Source organism: Symphodus melops (assembly GCF_947650265.1).
Source record: "Symphodus melops genome assembly, chromosome: 3".
In the NCBI taxonomy this organism is placed as follows: Eukaryota; Metazoa; Chordata; class Actinopteri; order Labriformes; family Labridae; genus Symphodus; species Symphodus melops.
Genome location: NC_136693.1, coordinates 2,111,396 through 2,139,373, shown reverse-complemented (window position 1 = coordinate 2,139,373; position 27,978 = coordinate 2,111,396). Strand labels below are relative to the sequence as shown.

The 27,978-nt window shown below is 46.0% G+C and overlaps 4 protein-coding genes across 8 annotated transcripts in view; 2 read left to right on the top strand and 2 right to left on the bottom strand.

Moving 5' to 3' along the window:
• The first annotated feature begins 63 nt into the window (after positions 1-63).
• nob1 (NIN1 (RPN12) binding protein 1 homolog) lies at positions 64-4,031 on the top strand. Its single transcript, XM_079339878.1, has 10 exons — positions 64-176; positions 971-1,103; positions 1,245-1,378; positions 1,808-1,879; positions 1,975-2,121; positions 2,505-2,651; positions 2,735-2,932; positions 3,015-3,112; positions 3,349-3,493; positions 3,589-4,031. The coding sequence occupies exons 1-10, from the start codon at positions 108-110 to the stop codon at positions 3,856-3,858; spliced, it is 1,413 nt and encodes a 470-aa protein (XP_079196004.1). The 5' UTR covers positions 64-107; the 3' UTR covers positions 3,859-4,031.
• A 1,025-nt stretch (positions 4,032-5,056) lies between these two features.
• Positions 5,057-8,800, bottom strand: cog8 (component of oligomeric golgi complex 8). The gene is made up of 5 exons (XM_079338866.1): positions 8,265-8,800; positions 7,669-7,876; positions 6,763-7,587; positions 6,021-6,189; positions 5,057-5,670 (listed from the first exon to the last, which is right to left on the bottom strand). The coding sequence occupies exons 1-5, from the start codon at positions 8,591-8,593 to the stop codon at positions 5,327-5,329; spliced, it is 1,875 nt and encodes a 624-aa protein (XP_079194992.1). The 5' UTR covers positions 8,594-8,800; the 3' UTR covers positions 5,057-5,326.
• Positions 8,801-11,045: 2,245 nt separating this feature from the next.
• Positions 11,046-16,924, top strand: katnb1 (katanin p80 (WD repeat containing) subunit B 1). The gene is made up of 19 exons (XM_079340147.1): positions 11,046-11,204; positions 11,341-11,471; positions 11,564-11,681; positions 11,841-11,941; positions 12,146-12,187; positions 12,302-12,385; positions 12,466-12,581; positions 12,755-12,826; positions 12,911-13,061; positions 13,153-13,343; positions 13,424-13,572; positions 13,795-13,845; positions 14,432-14,496; positions 14,572-14,790; positions 14,865-15,014; positions 15,096-15,172; positions 15,389-15,463; positions 15,651-15,767; positions 15,860-16,924. The coding sequence occupies exons 1-19, from the start codon at positions 11,165-11,167 to the stop codon at positions 15,999-16,001; spliced, it is 2,091 nt and encodes a 696-aa protein (XP_079196273.1). The 5' UTR covers positions 11,046-11,164; the 3' UTR covers positions 16,002-16,924.
• Positions 16,925-18,598: 1,674 nt separating this feature from the next.
• The window catches only part of kifc3 (kinesin family member C3), a 33,671-nt gene continuing 24,291 nt past the window's right edge, over positions 18,599-27,978 (bottom strand). For 4 of the 5 annotated variants that reach the window (XM_079340144.1, XM_079340146.1, XM_079340142.1 and 1 more), the window contains 12 exons: positions 27,841-27,971; positions 27,410-27,521; positions 27,026-27,207; positions 26,827-26,931; positions 26,613-26,743; positions 25,443-25,566; positions 25,064-25,193; positions 23,443-23,672; positions 23,204-23,356; positions 22,747-22,876; positions 21,533-21,579; positions 18,599-19,060 (listed from right to left, as the gene is read on the bottom strand). In XM_079340144.1, coding sequence (XP_079196270.1) covers positions 19,052-19,060; positions 21,533-21,579; positions 22,747-22,876; positions 23,204-23,356; positions 23,443-23,672; positions 25,064-25,193; positions 25,443-25,566; positions 26,613-26,743; positions 26,827-26,931; positions 27,026-27,207; positions 27,410-27,521; positions 27,841-27,971 — 1,484 coding nt within the window. In that variant the 3' untranslated portion in view covers positions 18,599-19,051. The remainder of the gene's footprint in view (positions 19,061-21,532; positions 21,580-22,746; positions 22,877-23,203; positions 23,357-23,442; positions 23,673-25,063; positions 25,194-25,442; positions 25,567-26,612; positions 26,744-26,826; positions 26,932-27,025; positions 27,208-27,409; positions 27,522-27,840; positions 27,972-27,978) is intronic. The other variant, XM_079340143.1, reaches the window with a different exon arrangement.

Genomic DNA, 27,978 nt, shown 5'->3' with positions numbered 1-27,978 from the left:
GTTTTAAATGTGTAGTTGTCATATTTCCGACTACAAAAAAAGGTGTCGCGAGATTATTCTTTCCAGTCCTCTGATTGGTCGCTGCAGCTGTTGGTCTCCAAACCAACATGGCGCTTACCATAGTGGAGCATGTTGTCGCAGATGCTGGAGCCTTTTTAAAGAAAGCTCCTCTCCAGGTGAGATTTTACTCTGAGGATGATTTTTAGGAAAAAAAAAACAACTATAACAGACAGTCCTCGTGCTACTTTGACTTCCGTCCGTCAATCCGGGTACTGAAAGTTTTCAGCTCGCTGTCAGGCCCAAAGCTGCGCACAGAGAAGAGACGTGATGCGCAAATAAAACAACAAATAATCTGTTTATGTTGAGAGTAACATTTTACCAGCTCTAGTGAAGTCTCTCTATTTACTCTGGCTGCGATTTAAATTTTACACATTATTTTTTTTAATAAATATTGTTTTTATTTCTGTGTTTTGACTTTTATCCACATTTACACAAACTGAGCTCGTGCAAAGAGATTTAAATCATAAATGCACGTGAGACTCTATATACACTGTATACAGACTTCCTTCTTTAAGTTACCGGCTCTTATAATAATTTGATGCATATTTTTCCATATTTTTATCTAATTTAATTTTGCAGTGTGTGATTTTATTTCTTCTGTTATCCTGCTTTGCTGCTGTATCTCTGTACATTTTCTTTTCAAGATGAATAAAGGTTTATTTTATCTTATCTTAAAGGGATGTAGCCACACACTCAGCTCAGAATATGATGCATCTAGATACGATTTTTTTATTTTATTATGAGGACATGAGGCTGAAGACAATTTAATTCCCCTGACATTCAAAATGAATTTTTTAATGGTGCTTTAGCGATAATTGCAGTCTGAAAGGAGACTGTAGAGACGAACATTAATGCTCTTCCCTGATCTTAAATTTGTCGCTCTGACTCTTTGTGTTTGATCGTGTCGCAGGACATCGGTAAGACCATCTACACCCTGAAAGATGTGGTGGACGAGATCCGAGACAAACCGACCAGGAGGAGTCTGTCCTTCCTGCCGTACCAGCTGAACTTTAAAGAGCCCCATCCTGAACACATCAGACTGGGTAAATGCATCAGTCGGGTCGGGGTTAGGTGGCGTTCATTCTGTGTGTTAAACCTTCACCGTAGCCGCCATGTTGGAAGCTCGGTGTGTGCGCTTTGTTGGCTCTTACGTGTGGATTTCCTCCTTTTGTCTCTCGTCTCAGTGACCGAGTTCTCCAAGAAGACCGGAGATTACCCGAGTCTGTCAGCCACCGACATCAAAGTCCTGGCTCTGACCTACCAGCTGGAAGTGGAGCACGTTGGCTCGCAGCACCTGAAGAAAGAGCCTGAGATCAAGGTACCTGAGAGAGCCCCCTCAAAGCATCCTAACTCCTTAAACTATGTGAGCCCCCCCCCCCCCAGCTGCAGAGTAATCTTTACCTGCCGGTATCTCAAGCAACCAATCAAATCAGTAAATCTACGACAAGCTGCACTAACATCTTTTTAAAGAATCGGTTTTTGGGGATTTTATTTCAAATTTGAACTGAAGTGAAAACTTAGATTTTTGAACATTCTGATTCCTCAGTGAGTTCGTCCAGTTAAGATTTATTTGTTTGTGTTTTCTTTTTGTTCAAATTCAAGCTCAAAAGTTTTTTTTATCAAAGTTTAATGTAAAGAGAAACAACTTCCCCCTTTATCACCTTCAGGTGACAGAATACAAAGAGTTAAAGCAACGACCTTTAAAAAGTCTTTGAGCTGTCGACCGTCACGTGGTTTCTGATTTCAGGTGAATATTCAGAGCACGCAGCGCCACCCGGAGACTCCGATGAACGTCGCAGGATTTCACTTCCCCTCTAAGGTAAAACTCTGTTTGTGCTGAACGTCTGAGCGGAGAGTAAAAGCACGACGTGTCCAGACGAGCAGTAACACTCGAAACACGTTGATGTCCTTCAGAAGCCTGCCGACAGTCCGAACGTCAAACAGACTCCGAGAGAAACGAGAACAGAGAGTCCGAAACCTGCCGACGCCGACGAGTACAACGCCTTTCACTTCTGGAGGACGCCACTGGTGTCCATCGACGGCGAACTGCTGGACTTACTGGTGAGTCTTCACGCAGATCAAACGGTGAGGAGCTTCACGTGTCGCCTCTACCTCGCCACTTTGTGCTGCAGAAAATATCTGAGGCACAAAGATTCAAGTGTCGTGACTCGTGAGGGAGTTTTTCATGCACGGTTTTTTTTTTTTTTGCACTTTAAACAGACAAACAAACAAAATAGATAAAATGAAGAAGAAGAAAAAAGACAGAATTTGAATGTTTGAAAGAAATGTGGTGGAGAAGCTGTTTAAGCCCGCCTGTTTGAGTCCGTTCTTGCTCAGCCGTGAAAAGTCAAAAAATTAAACAAAGTTACAATAAAGTTCTCACACACACACACACACACACACACTTCCTGGTTTCCTGTTAATGTGTTGTTTTTATTTTTCAGGATAACGTCGACGCTCTGAATTCAAACAGCATCCAGAAACAGACGGAACACGATCATCAGACGTCTTCTGACAGCGACACGTTCAACAGCTTCCTCTTCTGGAGAGAGCCGCTGCTGAGCGTCGAGGACAGCCTGCTCGACTTACTGGTGACTTTCACGAACGTTCACGCTCGCTCACGCTGCTCTCGCCGTTTTCACCCTGAGATCGAGTCTTTCTGTTTGTTTGGCAGAAGGTGGACGGTGTGAGCGGAACTGACCAATCAGACGAAGAGAACCAGCCTGACGATGAAGAGGAGGAGGAGGAGGATGATGATGGAGGTGGTTGGATCACTCCCAGTAACATCAAACAGCTGAAGATGGACTCGGGTGATTGGACGGCTCCTGCTGATGTCAAAGTCGGATGTCTGACCACGGACTTCGCCATGCAGGTAACCGAAGCGTCTCTGCTCTCTCGGGCGCGTCCTCTGGACTCGAGCGTTCTGTTGACTGATGATTTTCTCGTCCTGGCAGAACGTGCTCATTCAGATCGGACTCCACGTGCTCTCGGTGAACGGGATGCTGATCAAACAGGCGAGGAACTACATCCTGAGGTGTCACGCCTGCTACAAGTGAGTGAACAGAACCTCTCGGCCAATCATCTTTACACATTCATATCGACTCCACCACGTCCCAGTCTGTGAACTGACGTTGCTTACTTAACAGTGGTGTTAAATGTCAGGGCTGCTCTGTTTGGTTCGACTAGTTTCTGACCGCTGACTTGTTTGAATTCAGTTGTGGAGGTCCAAACAGAGACGAGTCAGATGTGTGAACGAGCAGCTTTAACTGAAGAGTTTTGAATTTTCAGGACGACGAGCAACATGACCCGAGTGTTCTGTCCTCACTGTGGAAACCAAACGCTGAAGAAGGTGGCCGTGACCGTCAACGAGGACGGCAGCAAGCAGATGCACTTCTCCAAGAACCCCAAAGTGCTGAACTCAAAGGGACTGAGGGTGAGACACACACACACACACACACACACACATCAGGACAGGAGAGGTGGTCTGGAGCTGGTTTGAGTGTCCCCTCTGTGTGTGTTTCGTTGCAGCACTCGCTGCCTCTGCCTCAGGGAGGGAAACACGCAAACAACCCTCAGCTGGTGGAGGATCAGCGTTTCCCGCAGCAGAGACTCTCCCGCAAAGCTCGGCAAAAAACCGACGTCTTCAACCCGGACTACGTGGCGGGATCTTCGCCCTTCAGCGAGAACGACATCTACAGCCGAGCCGCCAACCTGCACATTAAAGACGGCCAGTGTGGCGGGGGCCGGAGACGGGCCAACCCCAACGCCACCCACAAGAAGTTTGTGAAAAAGAAGTGAAGCGCTGGGAACATGTGGACACATGTCAGTGGACTTCTCTGGACATGAAACGAAATGACCGTAGTGGAGTCTCTTTGTTCAAATCCAAAACCAGCATCCCCCCCCCCCCCCCCCCCCCCCCTTAATAATCTGACTCTTCAATTTAATGCATCACAATAAATTTTTAAACTTCATCTGCTGCAGATAATTGAGTCCATTCTCTCTCACGGTGTTTGAATATAAAGATCCTCACTCATCACTCGGGCTGTTCTTAAAACCCATCTTTATTTCAACAGCACATTTAAAAAGTGCTGGACAAGCAAAAAAAAAAAATGGCATCGAGAGGAAACAATAAAAATAAAATCGCCCACCACACTAGTAGTACGCACTGATTTGTCCAAAATGCAGTAAAGCGAACATTTGAGGAATCAGCAGGAGATTCTGATTCAGGAAAAATCTGCAGTATGCATCAGACCAGGCTTCATCACGTACTTTACCCACAATGCAAAGCACCACTATTGAGCCAAAAGGACGGAAACGAGGGAATTATTCAGGATCAGACTAAACCACTCAAACGCCTCCACTTGTCTTTTTAGTCAGAATGATGGAAACGTATTTCTCCGACTGGACGTGAAGGCATCACCGCAGCACTGTTTGTTTACTTCCAGACCCGACGCACTGCAGGACAAACAGATTTAAAGTCATACTACACAACACCGCTCTACACACACACACACACACACAGCTGCATGAAAATCCCTTCATTCATTGAGGTGGAGGTGATAAATCCAGCAGCCAGCTTTGGGATGAACTCGTTTGAAAGTGTTCAGCAGACTCATCGATATCACTCCTCAGTGTGAGAAACAAACCTTCGTATTTGGTGTCAATTCTTTATTTCAACATCTGATGGTTTCAATCTGATGTTCATCACATGATAACATGGAGGGTTTAATGCTCTGTGTGTGTGTGTGTGTGTGTGTGTGTGTGTGTGTGTGTGTGTGTGTGTGTGTGTGTGTGTGTGTGTGTGTGTGTGTGTGTGTGTGTGTGTGTGTGTGTGTGTGTGTGTGTGTGTGTGTGTGTGTGTGTGTGTGTGTGTGTGTGTGTGTGTGTGTGTGTGTGTGTGTGTGTGTGTGTGTGTGTGTGTGTGTGTGTGTGTGTGTGTGTGTGTGTGTGTGTGTGTGTGTGTGTGTGTAACAAACAACTGACACTTCAGACTGAATCCTCCCAAACAAAAAAGTCTCTATTTACTGCATTATATAACATGAAGGCACTCGAGGAGAGGAAGCTCCACATGGAAGAGTAGAGAGTCAAAGATGCACATTCACCTGATGTACCTGGATACTTTGAAGTATTTCTATGTTCACTTATATTATTCTGTTCCCAGAGCTGAAAATTATCCTGAAAAGGTTTTTATTCAGGCCCACAAAAACCCAAAATATCCCGCAGTCGAACCTCAAACGAGTCAATAAATCTTCAGCTCTTCATGTCATCACTCCAGAGAAAACTCTTCGTCCAGAATCGTCTCTTCTTCGTCTTGTCCCTCGGACTTCGTCTCCGTCAGTTCAGACTCCTCTGCCTCTCCGAGAACAGATCCGGTCGGCGCCGGGTCGGGAGGCCCCGCCTCTACTCTGAGGTCCGGATCGGTTCCTGCGTCTGTCAGCTGGCTCTCAAACGACAGGCTGCCCAGTTCGGAGGAGATGTCGAACCCCGGTGCGGGCGCTGCGTCCGGTGAGGTTATTCTCTCGGGGAGCACGAAGTCCAGCGGCTCGAGGACGGCGGGGAGGTCGACGCAGCCCAGACTGTCGTACTTGTGCAGCTGAGTCACAGGAACACCTGCAGGAGCAGCAAGGAGCCGATTCAGACATTTAACCCTGTTTGTTACTGATCTCTGTACGAAGTCAGGACGCTCCACTGACCTACAGAGTCGTCTCACCTCAGTCGACCACTGACTGCTTAGTTTGTTTCTTTAGCATTTGTTTTTTCTTCTTGTGTTTTTTTTTAATTCTTTATATTTGATATATTAGTAATTGCTTCTCATATTTTATTCTATTTCACTACTTGTTATTTCAGCCTTATTTTCTCTTTCACACCAACACACCAAGACAAATTCCTCATATATGTAAATGCACTTGGCAATAAAACAATAAAAGTAGACAAGAAGGCGGCGGCGGCGGCGTCCTCACCCAGAATGAGAGCCAGCTGAGCCGGAGGAAACAGGACCTGCAGGCAGCGGTTGAGGAACGGCAGCAGGTCTTCAGCGTAGGCACAGCAGAACTGAACAAACAGCTCCTTCTCTCTGCTGCTGAAGGCCGACTCCTCGGCCCGGTGAAACACCAGGATGTTACGCGTCACCTGACGGGGAACAAGACCAAAGGAGTCAACACACCTGCCAACTTCCTGAATTTCCCTCGGGATCAATAAAGTATCTATCTATCTATCTATCTATCTATCTATCTATCTAACAGTATCGATGTGAATCTTGATCGAATTTTAACTGCCTCACAATTAATCTTTACATCTCCAGTCAGGAAGCACCTGTATTTAATCATGTCTATAAATCCCTCTATTTCAGCCCTGCTCAGAACAGGCTGTGTCTGTGTCTGTAGCTTTAAATATGTAAATGAGCTGTGTCTGGCCACGCCCCCTCTCTGGAAGGGCTCGGGTGTACTCGCTGCTTTCTGGCTCCATGTCCTATTGTTTACGGTGAGAAGGCAGACTCAGAGGGCAGAACAAACACCTAGCTGTGGGAGTGTCACCCACCTGGGGGAGGAGGGGCTACTGCCCTTTGTGATGTCATGAAGGGAAAATCTCCAAAACAGCCTGTTTGAGCACACATTTTCTGAAAAGTGGAGCAGGCAAAATAGAGGAAGAGGAAGAGGAAACCACCTAAAGTGACTGATAGAAACCATTTGAACAGCAGCGTACCAGCTTGAGGGCGTCTTCGAGACATATGGTGACGTCCTGAGCCAGTCCCACAGGGCAGCAGAGCCGAAGGTCATTGAAGGCGGTCAGGATGTTGTTGAGGAAGCACGCCAGCGGCTGAAAGTCCAGCAGGGACATGGGAGGCTGCAGGGATCCGGGTTGGGTGCTCGGGACTACAGGGGGGATGGTTCCTCCCAGCACTGAAGGCAGAGAGATAAGCGTGTACCGGTTCATGTCCTCCTGAAACTTCTCCACCGCCTCCTTCACAGCACCACGAAACGTCTCCGCCGCCACCCGCTGGAACATGGGCGCCAGCTGCCCACGGAAGTCTGCACCCACCCTGCTGAAGGAGAGGCCGAAGTACATGCACTGACCCAGCAGGGAGTCCAGGCGACCGCCTACACCTCGCTGCAGGTCCCTGTCTAGAGTCTCCAGGAACTCAGCCACCTTCTGCACCACCCAGCCGTGAAAGATGGCCGCCTCGTTCACCGCCACCTGCCCGCCTGCAGGGGGCAGCAGAGGATCCTCATCAGAGAAGATGGCCCGGTACTGGGTGATGATGTCAAACAGATGGACTCGGCAGGCCTCGATGGTTTTGGTGATGTGGAAGTAGGGGTCGTCTTCAGGGATGGCCGTGAGGATGGAGTTCAGCCAGGTGCCGCGAGCCTGCAGGAACTTCACCCTAAGCTCCGCCTCCGTGAACACGTCCATCCTGCGCAGGTAGCCAATGACTCGCAGGCAGACGGGAAGCTGCGAGTTGCTGCGCAGCTGCTGCAGGAGCTGGTTGAGCATCAGCTGAGTCGACTGACGTACTTCCCGTACAATACCCTAAAGACACAGACGTAGAAAATTATTTGATTGATTGATTTGAAAATGGTTAATAAAGTTTTTAGGTGGACCTGGACTCACCTGGATGACCGGCAGTGAGGAGTGCTTCTTCTCCAGCCTCTTGACGTAAGCCGCCAGCTCCAGAGCTTCCTCGTAGTATCCGTTTCGGACGCAGGTGTCCATGAGCTGAGGGATCTCCAGGATCTCCAGGATTTCGGTGTGACGGTTCAAAGTGAGGCTGTTCATCCGTCGGCTGGCCCCGATCTCCTCCGCCTCCTTCATGAACCCCCTGTGAACAACACACACACACACACACACACACTCACATGATCAGGGATTGAGAAGGTGTCAGGAAGCGTCTAATCTCAAGTTGTTGTTTTTTTGAAAGGCCATAATTGTCTCTGTTGTGTGTTTCTCTCTGGCATGAGAGGGATGGAGATGAGCAGGGAGGAGTTATGAAGCTTTGTTTCTCTATTTTACTGTGTTATCTTTTTCCCTAATCCAAGTGTATGTTTCCCCCCCATACTTGATCCTTGATTTAATTATTTTGGTGAGATAAATTGTCAAACTCTTTGCATACTTTAAAATGAGGGAGAATATGTCCTCTTAAAGTCAAACTAAATCTAGCACTATATGATGTTGCATCGTGCATCTCTCTCTCCTCCAGCACTCCTGACCTGCATCTCTCCCCGAAGCTGGGCAGCTTGTCCAGCAGCCGGGACACGCTGCTCTCCACCCGGCCGAAGTCCCGATAGATGTGCTCGGTGCAGTCTGCGGTCCGGATGAAGGTCTGGTAGTTGGAGAAGGCCAGCTCCCGGGTCTGCTGCAGGATCTGAGCCCGCTCCTCCGCCAGCCGCTCCGGCTCGCGGCTCAGCTTCTCCACCCCGAAGGAGCTGAGCTCGGACAGGTAGGCCGTGAAGTCCGGGTTGTCCCTCCAGCTGTCCGGGAAGCTGTCCTTAAAGATCGACGCCAAAATGCTCTCGTCCTCCACGTCTAACGCCGCCATGTTGGATATTTGCGATCCAGAATGTAAACACTGCTTCTGATGGAGGCGATTAAAACATAATTTAATTTAAAACATTAAGATTGAGACTGTTTATGCATAATCTGATTATATAAAGTTAATCCGGTTCTCAAAACGAATTCAAATTTGACAGCTAGTGTTGACAACCACTTCCTGGATCTTCTTCTTCTCTCATTGTTTGTGGATTAAATCGTAATGTACATACCGCCGCCTAGTGGGAGTTTGTAGATTTTGAATTAGTTTTATTTTTTTATTTTTTTTTAAGCCCATTTTTTAAACCCATTGATAAATGTGAGGATGTGAAAAATAACACAATTATTCCTGACATAAACAATTATTCCTAATCAATGCCAATCATTGCCAGTCATTATTTTGTATTTTGTCATTTTCCTGTTACGTTGTTTTCAATATGCTTTAAATAAAGTTGTGGATGACGTCAGCGGAAGTCAGCGGGTTGTTGCTAAGCTGCAGCCGAGGAGGAGCGACAAAAAACTGTCAACAAGTTGTCACGATGGGCTGCTGAAACATCTTTAAACGTTTCATTTTGACCCCCAGCCTCTTGTTCAGATGATCACCGGCGGACAGACGAAGGTAACCGGACAGCTGCGTGTTTGTTTGTTTGGTTGTTTGTTTGTTTTGTTTGCAGCGTAACTAGCATTAATTAGCTACCTCACAGGTACGCTGCGAGCTGATGCTAGCTGTCGGTCTTTAACTTTAATTTAAGATCCACAACAAAGACAAGAGTCCATAAGAATGACTTTTAATAGTCCAGAGAACATCTTTAATGTTTCTATTTTACTGACATGTTACTCAAAGTGGGCTCTGCTCTTCTCAGACACTTTCGAGCTAATCTTCACTGTGTTTATCAGATGACGTTTGGTAAATTAAGATTGTGTATCTTAATAAGATCATTAAACATTAGCTGAGCTTTACGCTAGCTTAAGATAGATCTGATTATGGTGTTTGTTCAGACCTCCTCTGTGTGTTTTCATTGAACTGTTTAGAAGTCCTTTTTGTTTTTGTTCTTTTTTTGCGTTTGTTTGTGTTTTTGTTTTGTTTTCAGCCTCAATTCCGAACAAGTGTTATCTCTTTATTCTTTACAAAAAGCAGGTAAAATGAGATTAACTGTTTGTCTGTTAACATTACAAAAGAGCATGTAAAAACACCATGCTCATCTTTGTTTAGAGAAGTTTAAAAATTGTTTAAAAATTAGGGGTAACCCCTCCCTGAACTCGAACCAGGTCCACTTGCTTGCATCCTAACCGCTAGGCCATCTGTGCCCCCCTTTGATTATCTTTTTTTAATGATTGTGTGAAAATCAGGTCATAGTGACGGACCACTGTTCTTCCATTTCTAACTGTTTTTAACTGTGTTGCTTTTTTTCTGGATGCATACTGTTTTCTTTGTTTGTTTTTTAACTGATTTATTTTCTTCTTTTCCTCTCGCTTTTATTTATGTCTCCTCTTCTATGAGGTGAGCTCGACGTCACTGTGAATGAGGGGGAAACCTCAGTGTCTTTTCTGTTAAAATAAAGGTTTTGATTTGAATTGAAAGCCAAAATTGAAACTGGATTCATTGCCCTACAAGAATAAATGCAAATGAAGAATAAAAGTATCAATAACAGGTTTGAACAGGCTGTTTAAAGAAACAGCAATGTAATGAAAGAAGTGAATAAAATGAGTAAAAAAAAAAAAGAGGATCTCCTGATCACAGTAAATGCACAAAATAAAGTAAAAACAGGTGAATTAAATGAAGGTTAGAAAGGCTCGTGATAGATTAAAGGATTACATAAAATAAATACAGGCAAATATAACATTAAAGAGTTATATTTGTAAAGTGACTTTAAAGAATTGATTTAGTAAAAGTTATAGAAATGTTTTCTGGACAGAGACTGGGAGGTCATCGAACTGAGCGGGTGTTTTTGTTGTTTAGCACAGACTTTATTTTGAAAATGACTCCATCATACAAAAGACACTGTCAAGGTGTCAAACACAGTTAGCCATCGTTAACATGCTGTGATTGAGATGGGATGTGAAGTGCTTCCTGCTAAAGTTCATTCTGCAGGAATGTAGCATAAAAGCTAACAATAATCAGCTTTAGTATTAGAGTACGACCTCGAGCCCACCATGTTACAGAGGAGGGCCCCTCTTGATCTTCTTAAAGGCACCACACTGAGACCATTCACATCCCCCTCCCTCCCCTCTGGACTTCACTCAACTGCTCTTAACTTTATATGTGTGCATTTGTTACGTCTTCTTTTTCGTGTGTCTCACTTGGTAACCTGATATTTAAACCTCAGTCGTTTGTTCAAGCTGAAGTTGAATCGAAGATTAGCACGGTTGATTTTTGGGACCAGACTCCAGCAGGACCCTCAGTGGAGTCACAGCAGCAGATGTGGCTTACTGTCCGGTCCTGTGTTGTGTTGATGTGTGCAGGAGGACGCTCAGCACAGAGAGTGATTGAGAAGCTGATGTCTGGACTCGACTGGATGAATTAACCTCAGAGTGGTCGAGGATTTCAAACGAAGCAGCCTGGTGTCCCAGTGTGACCAGCATGGCTGCTGCCAACACCACCAAGATCTCATGGAGGCTGCGTGAGTCTTTAAATATCCTCTGACTGAACCTCTCCCAGGTTCTTTAAACAGAACAGATTTTGTTTGCTGCCGATCGTCTGCAGCCTCTTTACAAACAGAGCCAAACTTGATTTGTCCCTCCTGTGATGTTGTGCAGAGGAGTTCGAGGCTCACTCCCGCAGCGTTTCCTGTTTGGCTCTGGCCAAAAGCTCCGGCCGACTGCTGGCCACAGGAGGAGAGGACTGCACGGTCAACATCTGGGCCGTCAGCAAGGCCAACTGCATCATGGTGAGACGTGCTCACTGCGCCATCAGCTGCCTGATCGGCTGTCACTACAGTCTAACTTTGCTGACATCTCCTGCTCTTCTGTCGCCTCTCAGAGTTTGACCGGTCACAAGAACCCAGTCGAGTGTGTGCTGTTCGACACGTCAGAGGAGCAGGTCGTCGCCGGGTCCAGGTCTGGTTCAGTACGAATCTGGGACCTGGAGGCTGCCAAGAGTGAGATCTGTTCTCTTTTAGTCTCTCCTTCTGTGATCTCAGACTTCTCCTACGTAAAACTACAGAAACACATTATTTAAAACTCTCTAAAAGTGGGTTTATATTCCCTCGAGTTGTAACATCACTGAGCTATTCTGATCAGCTTCCTGTGGTCTCCAGGTTTAAGGACTCTGATGGGACACAAAGCCAACATCACCAGTTTAGGCTTCCATCCGTTTGGAGACTTTCTGGCCTCCAGCTCCATGGACACAAACATTAAGGTAGCTGCCATCTTTGTTTTAAGGACCAAATCTGAGTTTTTATTTGTCCACATTGTGAGGACGTGACCTGATCTGCACTCCCTGAAGGATTAAACGTTAGGACTGACTCTTGAGTTAATCCATGTGTTTAAGAATATAACTGTGTATACTCACAGTCTGCATTAACACCAGTATGTCTCTTTATTTGAACGCTCCGCCTGTCAGCTGTGGGACGTGAGGAGGAAAGGCTACGTGTTCAGATACAAGGTGAGATGGACACTTTCAAACGTTTATCAGGACGTCTTCTGCCTCGAGAAGAGTGTGTGTGTGTGTGTGTGTGTGTGTGTGTGTGTGTCTTACCTGTGGGTGTTTGTGCTGCAGGGTCACACTCAGGCTGTGAGGAGTCTGGCCTTCAGTCCAGATGGGAAGTGGTTAGCGTCAGCGAGCGACGACTGCACCGTCAAGGTAACAAAGTGAGCTCACAGAGCCGACGCGTCGTCAGCCGCAGCCAATCGTGCGTCACCTCTTCTCTCTCTCTCTTTCAGCTGTGGGACCTCACTCAGGGGAAGACCATCACAGAGTTTAAATCTCACACAGCAGCCGTCAACATCGTTCAGTTTCACCCGAACGAGTACCTGTTGGCTTCAGGCAGCTCCGACAGGTAGCACGCCACAACACCACCAGCTTTTTCAAACACCTGACTGCATTAGCTGCATTATTTTGAACCTGGTCCTGGATCTTGACTGTGTGTGTGTGTGTGCGTCTGTGTGTGTGTGTGTGTCTGTGTGTGTGTGTGTGTGTGTGTGTGTGTGTGTGTGTGTGTGTTGTACACAGGACTATCAAGCTGTGGGATCTGGAGAAGTTCAGGATGATCGGCTCGTTGGAGGGAGACACGACTCCCGTCAGGTCAGTTTTTCCTTCTGTCAGAGTGTCGGGTAGAGCGGCCGTCAGCGGGACTCTGACCTCTGACCTCTGCTCCTGTGTGTTCAGGTCCATATTTTTCAGCCCAGACGGCAGCTGTCTGTACAGCGGGGCCACAGACTCTCTGCGGGTATTCGGCTGGGAGCCCGACCGCTGCTTCGACGTGGTGCCAGTAGGCTGGGGAAAAGTGGCTGACCTGGCCGTCTGCAATCAACAGCTGGTGTGTAGCGCCACCTGCAGGATCCTTATGTAAAAAAACAAGACAAACTGGACAGTGAGAAATATCATCTGAAACCTCTCTGTCTGCTCAGATCGGTGTGTCTCACGAGCTGTCCAGCGTGTCCTCCTACGTCGTGGATCTGAAGCGGGTGAAGAAGAGCGGCGGCTCTGTGATCAAGGGAATCATTAAGGACAACCAGCCGCTCCCAGAGCCGAAAGATCCCAAAGGAGCTGCACTGCGGAGGAGCTACGAGAGACCCACAACCACCTGCAGCACGCAGAGGTTTGACATTTCCCTCACAGACGTCTGTGCTTGTATTCTGGATCGTTTCGTAACGCCACGGCTTGCTGTGATGTCATCAGGTTAAAGCAGAGTGCAGATGCTGATAGGCGGAGCCCTGAAGGTGAGAGGCGGAGCCCCAGTGAGGACGAGGCCGAAGAGAAACTGTCATCAGCCGAAATCCACAGTGCAGAAGATTACAAAGAGATCTTCCAGCCGAAGAGCGCCATCTGTAGGTCGACCATCCACTGATCCATCACGGAATCACCCGAGTTTAGGATTCCTGATCGATTTGATACTTTTATAACATTGGAACTTAAATTTGTGTTTCTTTGATTTATTGGTTTTAAATATGTGACGTGTTCCAGTGATAAACTCGTCTCACAGGATGTTGTTTTAATCGGGCTCTGCTGGATTGTTCGATGAGCTCTTTTTTTTTTTTCTTCTCTTCCAGCACGCACTCCTCCCAAAATGTCCGAGCCTTTCCCCGCTCCTCCCGAGGACGGTGAGTCCATCACAAGCTCTCTGCAGGCCGCCGCCTCTCGTAGGGTTAACAGACGAGAGCTTCATCAGCGAACATCAGACAGACAGTGACAAGCGTCAGAGCGAGGGTTCAAACAGAGAGCAGACGGGAGCAGACTGAGCACGACCTCTCTCTCATAGATCATTAAACATGACTAAAACATGACACATATTCACTCAACATAGAGCCTACTTTGTTTGTTTTCTCCTACATATTGTATTCCCAGTTGTTGTGGTGTTTCTTATCCATATATTATAATTTTATTTTCTACTCTCTTTTATTTTATGTCTGCGTGTTATTTCTAAAGAGGTTGCTGCTTTCTTTTCTACTTTTTGGCAGTAGTTTTATTTTTCTCTATTAATTCAAAATTCTTTGTAGGAAATAGAAAATCATGTCTGTTAACTACGGAAAAGTTAACTACGTGAATGAAGCAAAACAAAGAGGACAGGATGAGAGATAACGAACGTGTTCACAGTTTGATCTGCAGCGTGCTCCTCTCGTTAAAGATGTACAGGTGACGTTGTACTTGTGTGTCATGTGACGGCTGTCTGATTGTCCTCCTCCTTAGAGACGATATTAGCGATCAGCTCTCAGCTCAAGGACATGATCTGTCCTTATCCCGACAAGCAGCAGGTCAGTGAACGCAGCACTCGTCTTCTTCTTCTTCGTTTGTGTTCGTTGTTACATGAAGGTGCTGATGTGTCGCAGGCTGCTCCGCTGGCCTCCTCCACGCCTGTCCAGAGGGTGGAGCCTACAGTGGTGTCCTGTGCCAAGCGCCCCGCCCCCTCAGCCGTTGTCCCGATAGCCTCCAACCCGCCTTCCTCCGACCCGCCTCCCATCATCACAGCCAAGTCTAAACCCCAACCTAAGATCATCCTCAGCACCAGGAACGAGCCCATCGGACTCAACGTGGCCGACTTCCTGCCGGTAAAGCCGTCACACATCAAACACTTTTATGAGTTGTGACTGTGATACTGACTTCCTGTCTCCGTTTACCTCAGTCTCCTCCGAACAACCGAGCCGTCGCCCTGAGCGACGAGGAGGCGCTGTCTCAGATCAAGAAGGGTCACGACACCATGTGTGTGATGCTGAGCAGCCGACACAAGAACCTGCAGACGGTGCGAGCCGTGTGGGCCCGAGAGGACATCAAGGTGAGCTCTGAGACTGACACAGTCCTCCAATCAGGGGGCTGCGTGAGCTCTGACAACATCCTGTGTCCTTCCTCTCTGCAGAGCGCTCTGGACGCCGCCGTCTCCATGAATGACTTGTCGATCGTCGTGGACATCCTCAACATTATCAACCTCCAACCGTGAGTCGCACTAAACATGTCGCCATGCTTTACTCACCGCCGCTGTCTTTGTCACACACGTCTGACAGGAGCCTTTCCGTGTGGAGTGTGTTCTCCCCGTGCGTGCGTGTGTTCTCTGTATGTCAGCGCTGTGATTGACACCGCCTCTCGTCCAATGACAGCCGTTGGAGGAGTGTGGATGATAAACTCCTCCTCCTCGTGTTTGAAATGTTTCAGGTCTCTGTGGAAGCTGGACTTGTGTACGACCATTCTTCCTCAGATCGACAAACTGCTGCAGAGTAAATACGAGAGGTGAGTGTTGTTCCACGTGTTCCACGTGTTCCACGTGTTCCACTCTTCTTTAGACGAGAGTGACGTGATTTAAATTTAATCTGAGAAACGTCTTTATATCAGTTTGTTTATATTTGTGTTTCTGAGCATAATTCAGACTGTAGAGACAAATGTGTGTGTGTGTGTGTGTGTGTGTGTGTGTGATCAGCTACATGCAGACCGGCTGCACGTCTCTGAAGCTGGTCATGAAACACTTCTGGATGCTGATCTCCGACACGCTGAAGGCGACGCCGTCTGTGGGAGTGGATATCACACGAGAAGAGCGGTGAGGCGTCCAGTTCAGACACGAGGCCCACAGCGCCCCCTGGTGACCTCTCGGTTGACCTCACACTGACCTGCTGATGTGTTGCGTTTCAGACACCAGAAGTGCCGAGCGTGCTGCAGGCAGCTGAAGAACCTGAGCAACGTGGTGAAGAACAAAGCGGCGCAGGTCGGCCGTCACGGCAGCGCCTTCAAAGAGCTGCAGCTTCTCATGGCGCCGCTCGACGACGCTCTCTGAGAGTGGCGTTTTTCCAGACTGTGGATCTGAACGGGATAAGAAGGAGTCAGCTGAGCTGCAGGATCAGACACGGGAGGAGCTCATGGACGGCTTCACCTGGTCGAACATTTCTGCACCTCTGGGACGCCCATCCTGAAAAGTGTTATTTAATCCTCTTTAAGTCAAAGGAACGATGACGAACAGGAGCTGACGCATCTGAATCTCTCTGAACGCGGCGCCGACACTTCTCCACGGAGTCGACATCTCCTGCAGGCTGAAGATCTCCAAACTCATCGTCAGCGCTAACAACAAGCTGCTAGAGCTCGCTGTCCGTCAGCTCCCCTCCCTGAGAAAACAGGACAATCAGAAACATTTGAGAGTGACACATTTATTCCTGAAAACATTCAAATTTAATCTGGTGAAATTTTTTGCTCCAATAATTGATCGATACAAAACTCTTCTGAGGTGTTTCATGTCTGTCCTGATAACTGAAGTTACAGCTAGCGGTTAGTTAGCTTAGCATTTTGACTGGAAACAGGGGAATATCTATCTAACCAAAAGCTGTCACATTTCACTAACAAACACGTTAGCTTGTTTAACACTAGTGTCGTCACAGCGTAGAGGAAGTCACTCTGAATGTGGATTTGTCGTTTTTACACTCGATCACTTTGTTCCACCTGATGTGGATTGGTTGTTTGTCTGTTTTTTTTACACCGACTGTCTGAGAGGACGCTTTCTCAGGTTCTGAAGATAATCGACTGAAAAGTTCGCCTGAGGGGAGCAGAACCAAGCAGAACCACGGTCATAAACACTGAAGATGTTCAAATATTTCCACGCTCCTTTTCTACTTTCTCGACTTTTCTCGCCGTTAGACCGACTCTTTGTCTGTTTTTAAATGTACAGATTTGTTTATTTAAATAAAGTTTTATGTTGGGGAAAAAGAATGAAGAGACTTTCTGTGACGAATCCAAAAGATGTTCATGAAGGAATCATTTGTCTGTAATAATTATTGTTAAAACATTGTGTAAGAAGTGTGAACAGATTATAAAATGTTAAATTACTGCTCAGACAAACGAGCCAATCAGACACAAGATCTTTGTTCAGAAAGTTCTGAACGTCTTAGACGGGTTCCTTCACTGCGTGCTGATCTAAAGAGCCTTTCTTCATCTGGTACGGGTGCGTTTGACACCGGAGGACTTTTTACAAACATCCGACAGGATCAGCAGAGATGAGATGTCGCGCTTCGTCCACAAGAGGTCACTCACGAGACAAGATTGTGGAAAATGAGACGACTGTCAGCCTATAGTTCATATTCATATAGAAGAAAACATCTCTTATGACATTTAATCATGATCAACGGTGAAACCTTCACACTGAAAACTATCATGGGATTATAAACAAGATAAATGTATGATTTTATTTATAGATATTGATTAACGCTATTCAATTTTACAAATACAAACCTAAAAGTTTGAAAATGATCGCTATTCATTCAAACTAAAAAATCTGCACTGATATAAACAATGGCCTATAATTTACAGGTTGCATATCCCTGAAACACGTGTCTGATCCTGTATTTGATCATGTCTATAAACCCCTCTATTTCAGCCCTGCTCAGAACAGGCTGTTTCTGTGTCTGTAGCTTTAAATATGTAAATGAGCTGTGTCTGGCCACGCCCCCTCTCTGGAAGGGCTCGGGTGTACTCGCTGCTTTCTGGCTCCATGTCCTATTGTTTACGGTGAGAAGGCAGACTCAGAGGGCAGAACAAACACCTAGCTGTGGGAGTGTCACCCACCTGGGGGGGGAGGGGCTACTGCCCTTTGTGATGTCATGAAGGGAAAATCGCCAAATCGCCGGTGACTGTACGAGACTCCCTTTATGTGCACAGTCACTGTGATATGGATCAATAAGATCCTCATGTTTACATCAGTGTAATAAAAAAAGTCTTTCAAACATGGATACACAGTAAAACGTTTGTTTTTCAGATTGTTTATTAAAAAGGGAATACAAAAAAAACTAACTGTAGAAATCTACAGCGACACGAAGCAAGCAGACGATTTGATCATCAGGTCAACAACACACAGCAGCTCATCGCCTTTTAAGCATTCCTGTTACTACGACTACAGCTAACTATCAGCTCCACCTGCTTCACGTCACTCTCAGCACCGGGTTATCAGCTACAGGTCGCTTCTGTCCGAGGTCACCTGTGGTGTAGTTTTAAAGCAGTTTGTTTATTTCACAGAGGTGACTGGACGACAGCAGGAGAAACACCGAGGAGAAGACGCGAGCGTCTCTGAAGAAAGACGACGCTCAGCATCAGCATCGGAAAAAAAAAAAAACATCCACAGGAATAAGAGAGGAGCTCGAAACAACGATCATGTACACGCTCCTCGTATTGCTCACGTGTCATTGGACAGCTTGGTGTCAAGTGGAGTACCCTGATTGGTTCAAGGAGGACCGCCGAGGAGAACACGGGCAGCCTCGGTTGGAAAATGACACAACATGAGGGGTAGACTGAATTTAATCCGAAGCTACCAGTTAAACGTCAGTGTGCATCCTCAACAACAACAAAAGAAAAGAAAACTCTAAATTAAATGAGCTACAAAATTAAAGCATGTCAAACATAAATATAGAACCATTTTATGCATATATTAGAATCAACCACATCTGGAGCTGTGGGTTAGAAAATCATCTAGGGAGGTTAAAGTGCAACTTTACAAAGAAACAAAAAGAAATACTGTGATCGGGAAGTGTGTACTGTAAGGAGGGCGGGATTTCTCTCCAGGTGGGAGGAGCTTGTGAGCGTCTGAGTCGAGTCTTTAAATGTCCGTCATCGACCCGGAAAGCCTCAGAAATCAGCATGTTTGGCCGCTCCGCAGAGATACGAGTCTGATATTCGCCTGTGAGGTTTCCCATGAGTCTTTGCTTCTTCATCCTGCTCCCCTTGGAGGAGGAGGAGGAGGAGGAGGAGGAGGATGAATCCAGCGAGGGGCAGATTGCAGTGGTGTTGACGCCTCAGGGTGTTGGCAGGCACCCTGCGGGCGTCTCCGGCCCTCTCAGGCTGTCAGCTTCAGTCGTCCTGCAGAGAGAAAAGAAAAACACACCTCCCGTCAGTGAGCTGCCGTGTGAGCCGACACTCTGTCACACCATGTCCACACTGCTGCTCATAAATGTGAAAACTCTTTCTATCGAGCGGGAGAGTCTCGCCAACGATTGGACTGATCGCCATCAAAGTTTGTTCAGACGTTCATGCTCCATGAAGTTCTCATCCAGCAAACTTCGGTCATCCTCTGACTTTTTTAGGTCATTTTTAATCTCTCCTGCCTCACCTGGACTCGGTGTGATACGAGGAGCTGCTTACAATAACGCTGACAATCTAAAAATGCATCATCGTTGTTTTCTACCTGTGGTGTAAAAAATGTCTCTGAGCTTTAACTCTGCAGCATGAAAGAACAGACGTCTGGAAGAGCTTGCTGATTGGCTCTCTAATGTCAAAGAACTTCTGAGAGTGATGCTGCATTCAGGTGCTCCTCGGACGGTCCCAGTTTCTGAGAATCAGTGATTTCACTTTTAAAAGTCTAAACGTCGTAACGACAGCGACAGACATCGTGGACGCTACGGGGGAAAAAGTGTGAATGTCTCTGTTGATGTGCAAAACATGAATTAATAAAAAGTATCTTTTACAGTTATTTAGATGTGAACATACTCAGATCGTGCTTTACTGAAATATATTTGGCAGATGAATGAACGTGGAACGCGCAGGATTAAAACCGGGATCGTGTTTTTTCCATTTTCCTGGTGACTTGAACACATCGCGGAGGACATGAAGGCTCCACGGCTCACATGTCGATCACCGTCGCTGCTCAGAAACTTGCACTAAAGTTGTTTTTCACAGACGATCAGGAGTTACCTGATCAGGTAAAGTGAACAAACGCAGACTAAAAGGAGTTCAACACTTTTAAAGGAGGAGTCCTTCCTTTTCACGTTTTGGGACATTGATTTTATGATGTGAATGATCCGTCGTGACTCGGCACTAAATGAAACAGCTGTTATTGAAAAGGATCAAATCAATTTCAAAAAAAGTTTCAGGTTATTTGTTTTTTTCTTGCTGCCCGTCGACGAGTTGACCGGAAGTTTAACCTGATTGGGCTGAATTAGTTTTAATTCTCAGATTATAAAAACGTGCTCTCACAGGTTCTTAGAAGATGTATCTGACAGTTTGTTGTTAAAGACTTTCACCACATGAACTGATAATAATGATCACTAGTTGATCTACAGCGCCCCCTCTGGCCACCTCTATATCTACCCATCATGCTTACCTGCAGTTTAACTCGCTCTGTGCTCGACGTTAGACGAGCAGTCAAACTGAGTTCAAACTATTCAAACAAAGACCTGCAGATGTTTTCAGATTTATCAGTGTGGACATGGAGCCAAATATCCCACAATCCTCAGCTCATCAGCGGGTCGCCCAGGCCACAGAGCAGCAGCAACAAGGGAGACGGGGGACGGGGAGGGGGGGGGGGGGGGGACACCAAAGGACACCAGCTCACTCGTAGCACCCACACACTCTGACGTCACAAGGAACAGACTCGTGGTTTCAATGAGAAAGCTCCGGCACAGTTTAAACCCGCGTGTCAAATACAGAGGGAGGTCAAGGCTTTGGTTAGCATAGCTTAGCATAAAGAATGGAAGCTGGGGGAAACTGCTAGCCGAGCTACACTTAACGCCAAAAAAAGACAGAAAAGTAGAACTCCTGTTTGTTGTGTATTCAACAGGTTTAGGAACAGGAGCTTATTAAGAACACGAGAGCTGGACTGACATTACTGTATGATATATTCTTCTTTCATATTCCTTAATAAAGTCTTTTTTTTTTGCAAATCCTAAATACTGCAAACAGCACAAAAGAAATGTCAAAACGGATGATTTGTACTCGTTTCTGTTTTATAAATCTGTCCCTTCAGGGGCCCCTGGAACTACGACAAGAAAAACATCAGATGCTGAAACGAGACTGGCTTGATAGGAAACTGAAAATGACAAATAAGTCAAATTAACTTCAACAAAAGAGTGTTAGCGCTCGAGCTGTTAGCGGTCACTGAACGCAGCATCTGAACGCTAACAGAGCTCAGATGTCAGCTCAGCTAGCAGACCCCCTGCTTCCATTCTCAGTGTGTCCTCAGTGTGTCTCAGTGTGTCCTCCGTCTCTCTCGACACACATGAAACCCACTGTTCTTCTTTAAGGCTGTGATCTTTAAGACAATTCATTCATTTCCTTGTGACACAAACTCAAAATCTGCACAGAAGTTTAGATTCAACGAGATAAAGGCTCAAGCATTCAAACAGGCGACACACACACCGCTGCACACAGGAGGCCTGTGGGCTGCGTGGGCCCTGCTCACGGCCCAGCAGGCGCACAGACAGAAGCTGGTGGAGTTCTGTGGTTAGAGGTGGGGGGTGTTAGATGGATGTGAGGGGGAGGGGAGGGGGGCACCATGCCATGCTGAGCGCTTCCATGCCAAGCTATCCACCAATCAGCGTACTCCCCCCAACCTACCTGCCCACCGTCCCCAACCAATGGGCTGGCTCTGTCTACCTGTCTGTCTGTGAACCAACCAATGAGATCACAGAATGAGGAGACAGAAGAGGAAGAAAAAGGTCGGTAAAAAGGTCCTGCCTTGCTCTCATAGTTTATACGTCTGATGTTCAGGAGCTTAAATTTGTCTGCTTTAGTTTCAGCTGCCCGTTTCCTACATTTCCCAGGATGCCTTTGGGTATTTTTGCATTCTAAATTAAAATTTAATTCTAAAAAGTCTAAACTTAAAATAAGTACAGACATGTTGGAATCTCTTTCCTGAAACCCCTTCAGGCTGCAGTGTTTGAATGATGTGTTACTGTGTGTCTGACAGCGATACAGGAAGGAGCCTCACACATGTTACTTTGCTGAAACTGAAACACGCCCTACGTCCCTCTACAAACATCATCATGTTAGCCTGCATTAGATCCATCTCCGCCTGGATGTTTGTTTGTGTGTTATTACAAGTATTGTGTCCGGTTTAAAAAGAAAATAAAGCCAAAAAACTAACAAAGCAGAGCTAAATCAGCAAATGTTGATAGCTGCAAAATTTATGTTTTTTCTGGGTACATAAGAGCCGTTTCTTGTCAGAAATGAATCTTAACATTTAACAAATCTTTCTGAGAGGAGATCGGTTCAGTCATGTTGTCAGACATAAAATAATGAATGCAAAAATTAGACACTTGTTTTGGCGAGTGTTTATATATTCCAGGTTTCTTTGTCTTGTATATTCTTGTGTAATAACCTGAAATGAGACTAGTCAAGCTGCTGTACACACACACACATACACATATACACACACACACACACACACGCAGGTGTGTCGCATCACAAACCCGGAGTGTGCACAGAGTTTACACCTAAAACCAGCGAAGAAGAAGTGAGCAGAGAAACGGTGAGCGTTCACTAGAGACAGATGATGATGGAGTATAAAGAGATCAGTGTTACACACACACACACACACACACAGATACCTTATCAACACCTACTTATAAAAGGAGATGAGACATGATTTCATAATCAGATGTATATAAATGCTCGGACTATAATCTGCTTCTCTCTGTGGTTTACTGGAGGTTCCTGAAGGCATCATATCTGCACGTGTGTGTTAAGTGAGCTGAGAGCATCCTAACGATATTCTGGTTCCTTTTGAGGGTGAATCAGGATCATGATCGAAGGAATGACTCTCTGTGTACCTGTGGAGAGCTGGGACTGGGACCTCCTCCGGGATATACTGGGAGTTCTGGAGGCGGAGGAGAGGGTGGAGCCCGCGCTGCTTGCCCGGGAGATGGGGAGGGGGACGGGGGTCACGGGAGGGGAGTCCAGCTGAGCAGAGGACAAAAAAGTCGACACTGAATGTTAAAATCTTGTTACATCTCTGTTTTTAGGAGTTCAATTTGAGTTTGAATATTAATTGAAAACTTTATTGACAGTTTAACTAAGACGTGATACTTTTAGGGTTCATTTCATCATGATGTTTAAAATATAATTTCATATTCCAATCAAAATAAACAAAAACTGTGTATAATGTAGCAAACTCGTGTTTTAGAGACGTGCTGTGTGTGTGTGTGTGTGTGTGTGTGTGTGTGTGTGTGTGTGTGTGTGTGTGTGTGTGTGTGTGTGTGTGTGTGTGTGTGTGTGTGTGTGTGTTACCTCGACGCTGTCATGTGTCGGCGAGGACGAGGTGGACGAGTTTTCGTGTCTTCTGGAGAACGAGGAGGAGAGACTCAGCTCGACGCTGCGAACACGCTGAGCAAACTTGAGCGAGCAGACCGACTCGCTCATGTTGTTCGGAAGGGGAGACACCTGAACGCAACACGAGGAGGTTGCACGTTTAGTTAAAAGGTTAAAATGACATCATTCGTGTGTTTAACCGTCTCATCTGGTCTCACCTGCACCATCATCAGGGTCTTGCTGTCTCCGCTCAGAGAGTCTTGCAGCAGGTAGGTGAGGCGGGAGTTCCTAAACGGGACGTGGGAGTGTTTGCCCCGCAACGCGTTGATGACATCACCGAGGGCCGACAGAGATTTGTTGATGCACTGGGCTTCTCTAAGGCGACTGCCCTCCGCCCCTGATTTAGCGATCCTCTCTGATCCTGCCAGGTCCACCAGGTTCAACTTACCTGCAACCAAAACACACCAAAACACCTGAGTACGGACCCCTCTTAGACCCAGGCGAGTCAGGGTTCAACAAGGACTGGATCGAACACATATCAAGGTCTTAGTTTTGATTGCAGTGGTTTGTAGTGGTTTCATTTTAGGACTTTGCATCATTAATGTTCATCAAAGGAAGGAGGTTTGTGAAGTATGAAAAGCGTTCTGTGCTGGATCCACTAATGCACGCTGCAAAAGTCTCTTCAATGTGAGTGACATAATCTTATATGAAGGATCCTGTGTGTGTTTTCTTTTGTTTGTACAACACTTTGGTCAACCAAGTTTGTTTTTAAATGTGCTGTAGAAATAAAGATTGATTGATTAAATGAATGTAAAATACTCTTCTATGCAGACGATATAATGTTGTATGTCAAAGGACAGATTTCCACACATGGTTAAAAACAAGATTTCAGTTGCAAGAAGCTCTGTTTGGCTAAACATAGACATGGTGTTACATACCATACATACATACATAAATACATACAGTACATGTATGCATACAGTACATACATGCATGTATGCATGCATACAGTACATACATGTATGCATACATACAGTACATGCATGCATACATACAGTACATGCATGCATACATACATACAGTACATGCATGCATACATACAGTACATATATGCATACATCCATACAGTACATACAGTACATGCACGCATACATACATCCATACAGTACATGTATGCATACATACAGTACATGCATGCATACATACAGTACATGCATGCATACATACATACAGTACATACATGCATACATCCATACAGTACATATATGCATACATCCATACAGTACATACAGTACATGCACGCATACATACATCCATACAGTACATGCATGCATACATACAGTACATGCATGCATACATACATACATACATACATACATACATACAGTACATACATGCATACATCCATACAGTACATATATGCATACATCCATACAGTACATACAGTACATGCATACATACATACATACATACATACAGTACATACATGCATACATACATACAGTACATACAGTACATGCATGCATACATACATACATACATACAGTACATACATGCATACATCCATACAGTACATATATGCATACATCCATACAGTACATATATGCATACATCCATACAGTACATGCACGCACACATACATACAGTACATGCAAACATGTTGACAATTACAGTGATAATGTGATAATGTTTAGATGATATAACTCCACCATGGTCAGTGCAGCCTGTGATAGACTGTCAATAGTTTTTGCAGATAATTTATCAATAATCGAAGCAGTGTGCACATTCAAATGTTGACCATGAATATCTAAATCATCTAAAAACTTGAGCTGTTGGTACCTTGCGTGCGGTTTCCAGTCGAAGAGTTGAATCCAGACACGGTGATGATGAGCAGAGCGTGAGAGCGAGAGCTGTGCTCGTTCAGGTTGGTGCACGCCGTCGCTCTGTTCATGTGACCCAACTCAAACACCTGAGGACAGGTAACACCAAACACACGTTTATCATCAGGACATCTGACATGTCATGAATCCAAGTTTGTTTCAGAGATTTTAAATTAGAATTATTTTTTTGACACTTTTCTTTTTTAACCAAAAGGTTCAAATATGTCCACTTTTTGTTTCAGCTGAAAAACAGGAGCTTGATAAACGTCAGGGAGCTTCTCTTTCCTGACGGTTCAGGGTTTATCAGCCAGGAAGACGTGAGTGCAGGAGCTCCTCACCTTGTTGATGTCCTCCGGACTCTGCACAACGAACTCGGTCAGTCCGGGGACGTAGAGCTGTCCGCTGCCGTCAGGGTTCATCTTGATGTCCAGCTTGTCTGTGGGATTCTCTCCCAGCAGGTTCCTGATTAACAACAAGACGTGTTGATGACGACTTCATATCACAGGAATGTTTGAAGTCAGTCTGAACCTGGGTCTGTTTATGTCAGCCTCACGCAGTCAGCTTCAGCTCCGGACCGTTAGCGTATTAGCACATAGACAGAAAGAGCCCGTTTGTGTGAAGCTAACGTTAGCGCTCAGTAAACCATGATGCTCCACATTTTCTGTAATAAATAAACGGCTTTAAACCGTCCCATAATCTGAGCGTTTAATCCCATACACGTCAAACCTTTTCTCCAGCGTGCAGATGTTCTGTTACACAACAGCTGGAGCGGCCGAGATGAACAGATAAACCTTTAATATGATCCTCTTTATATAACTTCTCAGAAACCGCAGGAAACCTGGCACAACTTTTCTGAAGTGTCCTCGAGCCGACAGGACGGGACGTTCACTCCACAGGAGGAGGGGAGTCAGTCATGTGACCACTGAACAGGTCGTGTCCTCAGGACTCTGTGTCCAGGTTACATCAATGAGCCGGAGCTTTACTGACAAACGCCATGCAAAACCTTTTCAAACCGTCATGACCGCCGCTCCTGCAGTGACTGAGAAGAACGATAAACTGATGCTGCACAACCAAAGAGATCTTCTTTATTTCACTTTTTAAACACGAGGAGCCGACCTGCAAACACCTGCAGTTTTTATAACACGCCAGAATTTAACATTTGACCGGATAATTTCACCAGTTGCTAAAAAGCGATTATAGTGAACAAGATAAATAAAATCAGATCATGGAAGCTCTCTGGTGTGATGAAGGTCAAACCGTTATCTTTTCTAGGGTTGGGACTTTAACATATTAATTATGATTAATTAATTACAAGAAAATAACGCGTTAATTTTTTTTTACTCAAGTCCCACCCTTAATCTTTTCAAATGTTATCTAAAGTTCAGATTTTTAACCTTTTTCACGCAGACCCTGAGTTCGTGCCGACAAACATCCCTGTAGCCATGAGGACTCCTCCTCTGGTAACCATGACAACCAGGATCAGCTGTGTGTACGTGTGTGAGTCTCACCGCAGCGTCTCGTTGTAGATCTCCACCATGCTGACGGTGATCTTGTAGTCCCAGTCTGGAGCTTTCTCCGTCACCTCAGAGAAGAGGAGGCGGAGTGCACGCTGGTTGATGCCGGGGTCGTCCAACACGCCCTGAAAAAACAACAACAAAACAAGCGTGAATCACTGGGACACTGTGGACGCTGCACCGGACCGCTTCAGGTTCAGATTCTCACCTCCATGGTGTACGTCTTCCCCGATCCGGTCTGTCCGTAGGCGAAGATGCAGACGTTGAATCCGTCAATACAGGAAGTGACTAGAGACTGGACCTCCTGAAACACCTGAAGGACCAATCAGAGGAGAGAGAATATTTGGTCACCCTGACAGTCCCTCCTGTAGCCGTCATAGATACGGCTTTGAAACGTCGGTGCTCACCTCTTCCTGAGTGGCCTGAGGAGAAAACACTTTGTCCAGCTCGAACGTCATGGTTTTGCCCTTGTTGGAGAGGTAGAGGACGGCGTCGTCTTCAGAGTCGAAGCTCAGCATTGTTTTGGAGTCGGCCGAGTCCTGCTCCTCCTGACTGACGGGCCGGACGCGGCAGAACACTCGGATGTTACCTGAAGGACACAGGAGGGGTTTGTTTGACTTTCACGTCGTCTCTGAGGAGGAAACGGCACGTAGTGTGGTGACTGAATGTTTGATCCAAACCTGGTGCTGATAACACCACAGAGTGCGTGTCTGTGTGTGTGTGTGTGAACAGAGTGAGAACACATTTGGAAAAAAAAAAGAAGAAGAATGTGTTGGTTTTAAGTTTCAGACCTTTGAGGCGCACCAGCTCGTTGTGACATTTCTTCCTCAGGTTCATCTCTCGCTTGTATTTACGCAGAAGCTCCTGATTGGTGCTGCTCACTTCACTGATAACCTGACAGATCTGACACACACACACACACACACACACACACACCACATTAATTCAAGTCATATCAATCAATAGCTTGTCGGCTCTGCTGAGAGTTGGTTTTCATCTGTCTGAACACTTGCGAGTGTTTTACATCCGGCTCTTTCTAGATTGATCTGTTCACATTTGTGCAGCTCTTTGTGGGTTGGTAATCTTTTACCCCTCAATAAGACCACGTGCAGTATTTATCTCTGCAGCCTCTGCAGCGTCCTCCTCTCCGTGTGTGAGACTGAACCTTTAACAGTCAGACACTGACTCTGTCACACAGCGGGTCATTCACTCGCTCGCTCACCTCTCGCTTGGCCTCGGTGATGGCTTTGTCCAGCATGAAGGGGAAGTCCTGCACCTGCCTCTTCAGACAGTTGTAGTCGGAGGTGAGGGTCCGGAGGGCCGGCTGCAGGCTCAGCAGGTTCATACGCACTCCTGATAA